At 43.7% G+C, this 12,709-nt stretch overlaps 1 protein-coding gene across 1 annotated transcript in view; it reads right to left on the bottom strand.

The window, feature by feature from the left end:
• The window catches only part of LOC117824880 (calcium-binding protein 8), a 98,022-nt gene extending 85,576 nt beyond the window's left edge, over positions 1 to 12,446 (bottom strand). Inside the window, exon 1 of the mRNA XM_034700369.1 lies at positions 12,078 to 12,446. Coding sequence (XP_034556260.1) covers positions 12,078 to 12,280 — 203 coding nt within the window. The 5' untranslated portion in view covers positions 12,281 to 12,446. The remainder of the gene's footprint in view (positions 1 to 12,077) is intronic.
• Between the last annotated feature and the right edge of the window lie 263 nt (positions 12,447 to 12,709).

Here is a 12,709-nt window from a genome sequence, read left to right as displayed (position 1 = left end):
ATAAAGCCCATATTTAATGTAGTCACTGTATTATTTGCATTTAGCCATGCTTATTTCCCATGAGCAACATACATACTTTGATTGTCTTCTTCTATTCTGTAAAATGCACGGTGTCACTGAGCATTACAGGGCATTATCACCACCTGCTGTCCTGGAGTGTGAATAGACGGTACTCAGCTAGAAAAATGCCCTTCAAAATAAAAGCACAGGATTTTTTATCTACTTTTTTTTTTCCCAGCCAAAGGCCCACGACCCACTCAAAATGAGTCCTTAGAAGATAAACATTAAAGCGATACATGCAAACATCTGCACACCTTTTCAAAGGACAGCAGGACTTCAACCCTGTGAATCTGATCCAGAATCTGATCCTGACGGAGAGGCGCCTGCAGCAGGACCTTTCTGAAGGATTGGTCACAGATTTAGTGTTTCTTGTTGTTTTATTTATCAGTATGTCGACGTGTGTCTTGGTACACAGCTACGAACATGTAGCTATGTGGCTATGCTAATTAGCGCTAGCACTTATCCATGACAAATAAATATCATCCACTAGATCTTCAAATCTGCAGACATGGGGAGTAAAACCGACCTCTGCCAGAAAGGCAGAGGGACCTTTTCTGAAGGATTGGTCACAGATTTAGTGTTTCTTGTTGTTTTATTTGTCAGTATGTCGACGTGTGTCTTGGTACACAGCTACAGCTACGACATGTAGCTATGTAGCTATGCTAACTAGCGCTAGCACTTATCCATAATAAATAAAAATCATCCACCAGATCTTCAAATCTGACAGTCTGGCCACTTGAAAAGCTGAAAACTACATTTCCACTTGCACATTGAGGCTTTTTCTGACTGCTACATGACAAGTTGTTAACTTATTTGCAAAGGGCTAGACGCTTCTCACAGCCTTGTGTTTGCAAGACAGACACCATCGGACTATACACCCAAACAACGCTCCTTTAATCAGCTTAAAAGAAAACATTAGAAGCATCAGAGAATCATTCGTCAAAGGCTAAAGTCAAAGTCAGAGTGTTATCTGGAGTATTATTAAAAAGGGAAACAGAGTGTACTTTGAAAAAACTTATTTCAGAGAGAGATAAAGTGGAAAAGCAAATAAGAACCTACGTAGAGACAGAATTGCACTTCAGAAATGTGATACACTTTCTATCTGAGTTCAGAAAATAACTCCAACTTCATTTTCTCAGCTGTGAAAGAACATGAAGACGTAATCTCTGTGCCATATAGCTGATAATAAAATATGTCTTGAATTTTACTCTTTGAAACTCTTCCTCCTGTTTAGAGGTATTCTATCTTAGTCCAGAACCTAAAAACACCTCATGTTTCACTGTTTGGAGCAGCCAGCCATCCATTACCTCACAAATTGAAAACTGGGCCCTGCATCTTTCTTGTTTGTCAGCTTAATAAGCATGCAAAGAGAAAAACGACTGCAACTGTGCCCACAGCTTCCTTATGACCGGCTTCCACGGCAGCTAATGTGGGGATTTTCATTTCCTAATTCATCAATTATTCAGCCATCTCTGCGCTGTCATTATGAATATTAAAATCATCACTCCCCTCCTTTCTTTCATGTTATCATCAGGAGTCAACCTGATGTGGTCAGCAGTTTGATGCAGGTGTAAGCTGTCCTGATCTTTTTTGCAGTGTACATGAGGAGCATTGATCAAATGATTCACCTCACAGGCTCAGAATTTACATTCCTTTCATTACATTTTTCAGGAGCAGACTTTCATCCAGGTTTTAATAACTCACTGACTTCATAAACGAAGGAGGGAGGAGGGGTTAAAGGATGTTTGAGCTGTTTTGCTGCTTCGCCTTCACAATGACAGGTCAGTCAGTGAGTGTTTCACATGTTTGCATGCATGCTCTGAGCATGCAGGGAAACTTTGGCTTCCATTGAGAGTGTTCTCACGTTTCGGACACTCTAACTTATCTGCCCATTCAACTGCATGCTCGCACTGATCCGGAGACAGGCAGCAGCTGCAGCAACGAGGAGTTGACTGATGGAGAGACAAGTCAAGGATGCACCAGTGAGAAAGAATGACGCAAGCGGAAACCTCTGGTGTTGAAAAATGAAGCCAATGCAAGAAACTGTAGAAAAACACAAGGGGAAGAAAGAGTGCGTCTACATGGACTACAGAATCCTGGTTTTGATCTGCTTTTTTATGCATCCCATATTTGTGTTTGTGTGTGTAAACAGCATATCCTGATTTCAGAATCCAGGATAAGCCCTCCTCCTGATTTTGAGAAAGCCGATTTAGCTACCTGGAGAACTTCAAAGAAAATACACACTCTGTCATGTTTACTCCTTCCCCCGGTTTCTGACCTGCAGACTCATCTTCAGCTAAGTCACGAATCAGCAAATCAAACATGTTCGCCGTAACGAAGGTGTCCTGCTTCTGGCGTGCTGCCCTATTCATCCAAAAGTCTTCCCTCCACTCAGATTCAGGGGAGCATGCCTATGTTCCCCCAGCCCTATGTTCCCACAGCCCTGTGTTCCCACATTTCGGCATCTATAAGCTCTGCTTCAGCCGAAAACCCTTTTCGATCAGCCTATTTTATTTTTTCTTGTAATGATTGTGATTGTGACGATTTCTGCTGGGAACTTTGGGAACATAGGGACGACCCCAGATTGGGCAAACTCCATGAAGACGACCCTGTCCCATGAGTCACACCTATACATCTTTACCCACTGCTCCCTATAGTCTGATGCTGTGGCAGTGACAGGCTGACAGCAGTCAGAGGTGAAGACATGTTAAGTATTTGCTGTCGCTCTCTTCTCCTGTTAAAGGAAATGAGGTGGGTGCACCGTATCTGCAACGCCATGTTGGCATCTAACAGAGCTACGACTGCATTTAGTCACTGAGGTCTCATTTTCATCCGATTCTAAAATTGCTGCAGTTTGTGTGGTGGAAAAATAATGTTGCAGGTGCCTGCATGAGTACCATGCAGTAATCAGAAAACCAGGATGCAAGTATTAGACTGTATGAATAATGGATGTAGTATCTGTGACACCACCCATCTGTTCCTGAGCGCTGTTTTGAAGCCAATTGTCGGCAGGAGCCATATTGGAAATGCTGAACACATGAGGTAAAGAGGCGGGGTTTGAGCCAACAGCTATGTGTTCCCGCCTGTCAATCAAGTCAGATTCTCGATGAGATGCAGTTTATATCACTTCCCCATGGGCTTCATATTTTAAGACCAGAGGTTGCCGCTTGGTACAGGGAGAGAATAACCAGGTGTGCATGTGAACGCCATATCCTGAATATGATCAAACCAGGATAAGGCTCATAACTGAGATACTCAAGTCCATGTTGACACACTCATAGGTGACTGCAAAGAATGGAACCTCAGAGATGACTGCAAATCTAAAGAAAGCAGACACATCTGACGTTGGGTTGAAGACAAAGAGAGAAAAACACTCCTGCAATGATCACTTAACACCAGAGGTGTAGCCAAAGAAACAGAACTGAGATCTTTGACATGGATACAATAAACCAAGCGACGAATGAAATACTCAGAACAATGCTGAAACAATTAGTGGACAGAATGGTTTAAGAGTCCGTCAAAGGACAGAAAATTAATCTGTGAGATTGTTTCAATCATCTGATTAGTAGAGAAAATAATCTCAAGCTCCATTACGTAGCTTTTTGTTAACCCTGCGTTAGTTTGACTTTAAAGGTGACATATCATGCAAAATTGACTTTTTAATGGTTCTCTACCTGAAATATGTGTCCCTGTCTACAAAGCCCCCGAGAATGAAAAAAATCCATTCTGCCCCTGTTCTGATTTCTCCACCTTTCTGTAAATGTGTGCTGAAACGAGCCGTTTCAGACTTCCGTGTTTTTGTTACGTAACAACAATATCCGGTCTGTCACGGAGTCAGAGCTCAGAGCTTGTTCAGCCCATAGACTGTATAAAATAATACTGAATCCCTCCTCTGTTTTTTTTTACCTGCACAAATGTGTGCTAACAAGGAGCTTAGGAGGGAGGCATGCTAGTTGTAGGCTGTCTTAATAAACACAAAGGTCAGTTTTACTCCCCACGTCTGCAGATTTGAAGATCTAGTGGATGATTTTCATTTATCATGGATAAGTGCTAGCGCTAGTTAGCATAGCTACATAGCTACAAGTCTTAGCTGTAGCTATAGCTGTGTACCAAGACACACGTCTACATACTGACAAATAAAACAACAAGAAACACTAAATCTGTGACCAATCCTTCAGAAAGGTCCTGCTGCCTTTCTGGCAGAGGTTGGTTTTACTCCCCACGTCTGCAGATTTGAAGATCTAGTGGATGATTTTTATTTGTCATGGATAAGTGCTAGCGCTAGTTAGCATAGCCACATAGCTACATGTTCGTAGCTGTGTCCCAAGACACACGTCTACATACTGATAAATAAAACAACAAGAAACACTAAATCTGTGACCAATGGTTCAGAAAGGTCCTGCTACAGGCGCCTCTCCGTCAGGATCAGATTCTGGATCAGATTCAGAGGGTTGAAGTAACGTGATCTCTGAGCAGCCGTGTATATTCAGCCAACATGTAAACATTAGATCAACGTGCTGGACAGCCGAGGCACATCCACTTCCTGAGGGGGCGTGGTCAGAGAGAAAACAGAGTGTTCTGAGGAGGACTGAAGAAGAGGGCTTTTCAGGCAGACCAAAATCTGATTTGAAAGTGTTTTTTTGAGCTTAAACTTTAAAGACATGTTTTGGGGACCTCTTAGACCAATATATATTGATGAAAAAAGCGTGATATGTCACCTTTAATGATCTGTGTCGTTTTAATTGATTTGAGTGTCAGCTGTTAGATGGACAAAAAAAGGCTTTTTCAAAGAGTAAGTGATGAAGTGTTTGTGCAGGGCGCTGAAGTCGCACTTCTATTAGATGAGTGTCATCAGCTGTTTCAAACGTGCTTCAAATCAGAGGCTCACAACTCAGTCAGTGTGGCATCGAGTGGCATTCATGAAGGTGAACTACAGGAACATTTAACCTGACACTCTCAAACACTCTGCAGCGTTTGTAGAAGAGGGTTGGGTCTCTGCAGAAGCATCACTGCTGCCCTGATTCTTCCAGAAAGACAGTTTCAGAGTGTCAGATCTTTTGTTTTTAATATAGAAACCCTTCTGCATCACTGAGTGAAGCCAGTAATATGCACTGACACATCTTTAGTTCCAAATAACAACTATAAAGAGCGAGAGCGGCAGATCTGACATCTTTAGCAAACAAAGATGTCAAAGTGTCTTAAATTCATTGTGCAGGAATATCATGTGCATAAAATCAGAGCAGAGAGTGTATAATGTGCCGGAGAATACTTGATCTCAGCTCTTTAGGAAGACACCGGTTCACAGAGCTGTTCACAGAGCTGTTCACAGCCTTCAGCTTCATTACACTTGATTAAATTGATCAAGGTCTCAGTAGGAACGAGCTAATTTGCCCTTCAGGAGCGGAGCAACATATAGTAATCACTTAAATCAGGAAGTAATCACCGCAGCCTCAACCAAGACCGTGGAGAATGTGTTCTCTATTCCCTGAAAAGTGATATATCAGTTCCATGAAAGAGAGCCCAGGATTGTGGGATTTAATAGTCAGATTGAGCGGCTGATAAAAACGAGCCGCAGAAATGACTTAAGATAAAATCGGCGGATGATACCTCAGAGTGTTGCTGAGCAGGATGCTTTGATGGATTCTGAATTCACATATGCTCTGTGTGTCTTTTAACAGGACTTAAAAACAACTAGATTCACTCACTATGAGTTAAATCTTTACTTTATTGATCCTTTATTCTATAAAATACAACAACATGTGGATTACATGCACTAAAGAATTCCCCATGTCCTCAAAGTGCTGTTTTTTTCTAACCAATGCTCCAAAATCAAATGATTACCTCAGGATTAATTGACTAACTGTTTTAGTATAACCTCTAAATGACCTGTGAGGAATTCATCTTGTGTGAAAGTATTAAATCGGTTTAGTGGAGCTGTTGTGTTTAGTCGAACAAGACCGACACAGAATGTGCAAAATCCACTCACACGTGGACGCGACACTAAAAGCTGCTCTCATTTTATGGGATATTAATTTAGACTTTACATTACATTGAAGCCATTAGCTAATGCTGTTACCTAAAGTAACTTTCAGTGAGAGAGCGAGTCCCAGTTCAGCGGGTCTAGCTCAAGGACATGATGAACCGACACAGGGGGGGGGGGGGGGGTTGTTGATGGCTGCACTCGCTGTGATTGGACCTGTGGCATTTAATCACCAAGACAACCTGATGCTCTGCAGCTGGAGCTCCAAAATTCAAGACTCATTTTACAGAATGATCAACATATTTCCACTCTTTGAAAACTAAATGTTTCATTTAGTGAGTTTTTGAAAGGAAGTAAAATATAAATCCTTAAAGCTGGGGTTGGTAATCAGATTTAGATCCACTTTTTGTTATACTGGTTAAAATGATCTTTATGTCCTGATGGTAATCAATACATGATGTGTTCTTAAAAAAGAGGGAAGAAAAGCTGCTATCTACAGCCGGAGTAAACCTGGGAAAACACCAACCAATCAGCCTTTTTTGGGTGCCAAAATTTTAAACCATTCAAATCCCGTCCAGCCGTTCTGCCCTCCTCCTGCGCGTACATTTCCCCGGCGTGCACTCTGAGTCCCCGTCTCCTGCCTCTACTTCCCCTGACTCTATTTACTGCCCCTCTCGCTCGACCTCGTGCCTGTCCCCTCTGACCTGATGAGGTGCTTTGCTCAGGACTGTAGTCCGGATCAGAGTCTAAAAAGCTCTCACCACGGGGGCTCTGACAAGCAGAAGAATTAATGACATTCAGTAACTCCTACAGAAATGTAGATGTACTGTAGCGTCCGTCCGGACACTGTAGGGATGACGAGCCGATTCGTGAACACGTTTAGTTTTAATAACCGTCTGTCATAGATTAATACGACTTAAGGTGCGTTCAACGAAGCTTTGGTGTTCATATGTTGCTCAAATCAGCTTTTCAGCTCTGAGAAGTTTTGGGATTGCTCCGGTTGTTTGCCTCCTTCTCCTTGCTTCTTCATAGGCTCAGGTTGTTATTCTAAAATGTAGTACTTTAACCTCACAGAGCATGGGAGTAGCCGCTCTACAATTCTAATGCTAATTCTAAAGGGAAGGAAATTGTAGAATACTTCAGAATTCTGCAATTTCCTCTCAAAAGCTCAGTCTGAGTGATCGTTCAGTAACAGGTGTGTGCAGGAGTGATAACAGGCTTTGCATTTCCTCAATTTACTATCAATCATATTCAGGAACACAAGCATCTTTAACATGAAAATAAAGCAAGGGTTTGGAAAAGTTCTGCAGAGAATCATCTTTCTTTTGGTGTTTTGATTCAGTCATTAAAGTCCAAACACTGTTGGCTGCAAACTGTTAGATTTGATGATCAATCAGCAAAAACAGTAGTACAAAGTACAAACTTCTTTTCAAAACATCAGGATTTAAGAGACACCTCCTTTTAGTCAACAGAACCCTGAGAGGATTAAAAACCTTGTCTTCTTTTAAAGTGTCTCTCCTGTAACCTACAATGCGGACAGCAGACAAAATGCATGCATCATTAAAGTCCTTTAAGTCTCTGCTGTGTTGTTAAGTTCGGGTCACAACCCAATCAGCGCGTACATAAATAAAACCACCTCCACTAAAGCTGTGAGCACGCCTGCAGGACGGAGCAGCTCTTGTGTCGACACTCGCAGAGGAAGACAAAGATGACGGGACTCAGTGAGACTCTTTGACCTTGAAGGAGGAGGCGTTTAGCTGCTGAGCTGTTGACGGTGCAAACCTGCACGTCTTTAAAGAACCAGCAGGTAGACGTGAGGGCTAATTTCTCTCTGCACACTTGTAGTGTCCTGAAACTAATGCGACATTAGAGATTAGTGTCATGCCTTTAAATTGAAGAAGAGAGGTTTGAGAACAAAAGAATCAGAAACTTGTCAATTCTGATTTCATGAGTTTCTTTAAGCAGCTGCAGGGAACTCTGATCTGACGTTGATTTCAGTGCACACTTTGGACAGCTCTCTTGTCTTTACTGATCTTGTCCTTCACTTGAGTCTCTGCTTCCTTTTGTCTCATGTCACACTCAATGTCTACGTTTACATGAGACTTTTAATTCCTCTTTAATCCTCTTTAAAAAGATTTAAAATGACTTTGTAAACACCTAACTACGAATGAAAATGACCATTCTGAATTAAACTTAAATCCAAAGTAAGTGTCTGGTTTATTCAGATTTTTTAGATATATTTTGGGGCTTTTACACCTTTATTGATAGAGGAAGAGGACAGTGGATAGTGTAGGAAACTGGGAAAGAGTGGGGGAATGACATGTAGGAGAGGAGCCACAGGCTGGATTTGAACCCGGGCAGCCCGCTACATGGGCGCACAACTTAACCAGAAGGCCAAGTCTGCACCCTGGTTTATTCTGATTTTAAATCTGAATTGAATAATTCCTCGATCATGTATACGTTCATTCTGCTTTAAATTAATTCCTGTCGCTCTGCACATGCTCGTTCCCTTGTCCTGTCGCCATGACGCACATATTCCAGGATGGCCGCCCGAAGCAAGCGTCAGACTCGAGCCGTGACTATTTATTTCATAGAAGCCTGAGAAGAAATGGATATCATGAAAAGAGTTGAAAATAATAATAATTCATAGAATTGATATAGAGCTTTTCTTAATACTCAAAGTCGCTTTACATAAGGTGAAAACTAAAAAATAAAACATATAAATAAAACAAAACAGGGACAGAGGTGGGGCGGGGGGGAGAGGTCATGTGTTGTATGCTTTTTGGAACAGGTAGGTCTTGAGGTGGTTTTTAAATGAGAGGAGAGGGTCAGAGTTGTGGATGTGTGGAGGGAGAGAGTTCCAGAGAGTGGGGGGCAGCGATGGCAAAGGCTCTGTGGTCCCCCCAAGGTGCGGTGCTTGGACTTGGTGATAGGGGACAGGAGGTCGGCATCTGAGGATCTGAGGCGACGAGATGGGGAGTGGCGTTTGAGGAGGTCGGTCAGGTAAGAGGGGGCGAGGTTATTGAGGGCTTTGTAGGTGATGAGCAGGATCTTGAGGTGGATTCGGTGCTGAATGGGGAGCCAGTGGAGGTGCTGAAGGATGGGTGTGATGTGGGCTCTGGAGCGGGAGTGGGTGAGTAACCGGGCAGCTGAATGATGGACAGAAGCATAAAAATGTGGACCTTTTTAAAGCTGTAGCGTCCAAGTTAATCGAGGGAGGTTTCCCTGACAGAGACGCCACACAGGTTAAAAAACAAGTGGAAAGTGTTGAAGCAAGAGTACAACAAGGTTGTTTTTTCTGGTAGACATAAATACGTCACGCCCGCCCCTGTCCAATCAGATAGATAGATAGATAGATAGATAGATAGATAGATAGATCTTTATTTGTCCTTAATAAGGAGATTTGTTGCCACCGTCTGTACAGGAATACATGTAAGAACACAATAACCATAAACATCTACCCAGCCTCACAGCAATGGTGCCCCGCATCCCACAAATATACACACCAGACACATATGAACACACTGGACACAAATATGCATACCGGACACATATAAACACACCGGACACATTACAGTGGCATTCTGTTTAGCAGTTCTATGGCCGATGGGACGAAGCTTCTGCCAAACCGGGCTCGCCTACAGTAAGGGGAACTGTACCTGCGACCGGAGGGGAGTAGTGTGAAGACCGAGTAGAGGGGGTGTTGGGGGTCCAGTGTTATAGTCCGTGCTCTGCGTGTGATGGCTCTGTTGTTGAGGTCAGACAGGTTGGGTGTGGGGAGGCGGATGATTTTGGTGGCAGTGTTTGTGGTGCGTATGAGTTTGTTTTTGTTGGAGACAGTTAGCATGTTGTAGTAGCAGGGGGAACAGTAGAGGAGAATGGGTTGGATGATGCTTTGGTACAGTAACAGTAGAAGGTGGGGGGCGACAGAAAGTGCTTTGAGTTTGCGGATGGCAGAACCCTTCACAACCCCCAGACCTTAACGGAAAATGAATAAAGACGATTAAACGTGTTTTCAATGTAAACCTCAATTCAGAATTACTATTTCCATGTAAACGTGAAGGAGATACTTTAATTCTGAATAATTCATTTAGAATTTAAAAACAGCATATTCACACTGAGCAGACGAGACAAAATAACTCAGCAGAAAAAGTCTATTCATGAGCCGACGGTCCGGGTTACTCTGAAGGTCATACAAAGATATTTGAATCAAATTTAGATCCTTTCATAAATAGTATCTCTTCAGAGTTATTTGAATCATTCATGGTCAAAAGATGTTTGATGAATCATGCTTCACTTCTGCTTATGATATTTAACTCTGTGAAACAAAGGCAGTTAGACAAAAACTAGTCCTCTAAAATACTGGTCCTAAAGATTGGATATTGTGCACCCTGACAGCTGACTAATGAAACTCATTGATCTACTCCTTTGTAATGAAACTCCGTCACATACATGGAAATCCACCCTGCCAGAGTCAAACCTCTCCTTCTATCTTTCTAAGAAATGACAAATCATCCCAGGACCCCACCAGAGCACCGGACCAGCCCTCTGCTCTGAGTCCTGCCTCTTTGGAGAGAGAGAGGGAGCACCCTGATGAAAAGAGCTCAGCATTATTCAAAGCTTTCTGCATGACAAGGAGGCAAGATGGCAATTTCTCACATCGCACCCTGCAGCACAACAGCCAGCAGCACCGGGCCGATACTGGTGTGGGGGGGACACACACACGCAGAACACTGTGTACAGGCAGGAGACCCTTCAGACGCTAAATCTACTCTTTAACAACAACCATTACACACCGACATCTCAAGAGTCTGTCTCAAATGTTGAAGAACACGGTCTTAAGTTTGAGTTACTCAGCTGTATATCATTCTCTTTCAGGGTACAACAAAAACTCACTATTTCCATTCCACTGACAAATTGCCTTTCGCTCCCTTCACCAGTGAAAACTGCTGAGCCATAAAACCAAAAGAAAGGTGAGCTTTGCTTTGAGGATAAATCCACATGAGATCACAAAGGGTAGTTAATGCGTTCTGCACTGCTCTCCGCTGCTTCAGATTCTTGTTTGATCACGTCTTTAAAAAAGAGACGTGACAGAAAGAGAGAAGAACACCTGGTTAGACATCACAGACTGAGGTGTGACCACAGAGATGGAATATTTAAAGGTTTCCACGCAGAGAGAGACAGCAGCAAGTTTCAGTGGGGTTTTCATGGTCTCCATGTAACCTTTATTAAACAAGACGATGTATTAAAATCAGAAAGTCTTAGTGGAGGGACGTCCGGGCAGCACAGCACACTTATAACAGAGCAGATGGGGAAGGAGGCATAACGCAGACGTGTGAGATACTGGATACGTCTCAACCAAATGTAAACACAGCCAACTGGACATGCCCAGTTCAGGATACACCAGCTCCAACACAAGAGGTTTACTGACAGCATCAACATCTTCTCAACTCAGACTTATCACATGATTCTTATGGATAGCCTGGGTGGTGTTTCAGTGAAGGGGGGCAGCTCGGTGACATCTGATGACTCTGTCCACTCATGAACGTGTGTAAACACAGAGAGCTTTAAAAGAGACCATGCACTGCAGCATCAAACTCACACACACGACGGAGATGCAACAACATCAATTTACAAACAGAGCAAGTCATGATTAAGATGGATTTACTACTTCTGACCGCTGGACCGTTCTTATTCATCAGGTGTGTAAAGAGACACAAACGAGTGTCTCTGCATCGTAAACAATAAGGTGGAGGGTGTCGCTGTGGATCAATAAGACACGGCTAAGCCTTGTAAAAAGCCTTAAAGGACTTCCAGAGCTCCGGACTGTGCAGCAGACGCTTTTTTGAAAACGCAGCCAACCAGCTGGAAAAGCAATCCATCAAAGCATCAGTCTGAAGCAAGAGTCCAACAGTCTCCTAACTGAGAAAAGGAGACGGGAGCGTCCCACTGAAGTACCACCTTTCTGCACACATAACCAGCTGTTTCCTGCAGCAACAGACTGTTTCCCCTCCGTCTCTCCCATGCTGATTCTTACCCGTACTGCTGGCTCTGACTGTACTCAGCAGGATACTGCAGCACATCAGGCTCCCTCGCCGGACTCTCTATCACATCCTCCGTCCCGTCCCTCAGGTAAGGGTTCCCTGGCAAGTCTCCATTTACCTCAAAGTGCGTCCCCGGTGGAGGCGAGCCGGTGGGCTCCACCGCCTGGGGATCGGGCTCTGTGACCTCCTCCTCCATCACACTTTTAGATGCAGCCGTGTCTCCAGCAGCAGCAGCAGCGGCAGACTGCCTGTCCACAGACCACTGAGCCCAGCTGCCTCCACAGTTTGGGCTTGTCCCAAAGCAGCGGCATCGGCTCCCACAATCCCGTTGTTAATATTTGAGCAGTGAGAGCAGCAGGTACAACAGCTCCTCTCATGCTCCACTCCTTGCTCCTCACTCCCTCCCTCCCTCCCTCCTTTTCTGTGACTCCCTCTCTCTCTCTCTCTCTCTCTCTCTCTCTCTCTCTCTCTCTCTCTCTCTCTCTCTCTCTCTCTCTCTCTCTCTCTCTCCCCTTTTTACTCTCTCACTCACACTCCAGCCCAAACATTCCTCCACAGGAGGAGACAGAGTGGAGGGCTCATTAGTGAGTCCCAATGACAGACTCCTCAGCCTGCCTGCGGCTGT

This window comes from Notolabrus celidotus, chromosome 14, assembly GCF_009762535.1.
Source record: "Notolabrus celidotus isolate fNotCel1 chromosome 14, fNotCel1.pri, whole genome shotgun sequence".
NCBI lineage: Eukaryota > Metazoa > Chordata > Actinopteri > Labriformes > Labridae > Notolabrus > Notolabrus celidotus.
The sequence above is the reverse complement of the archived record's forward strand: the minus strand, read 5'-3'. Positions and strand labels throughout refer to the sequence as shown.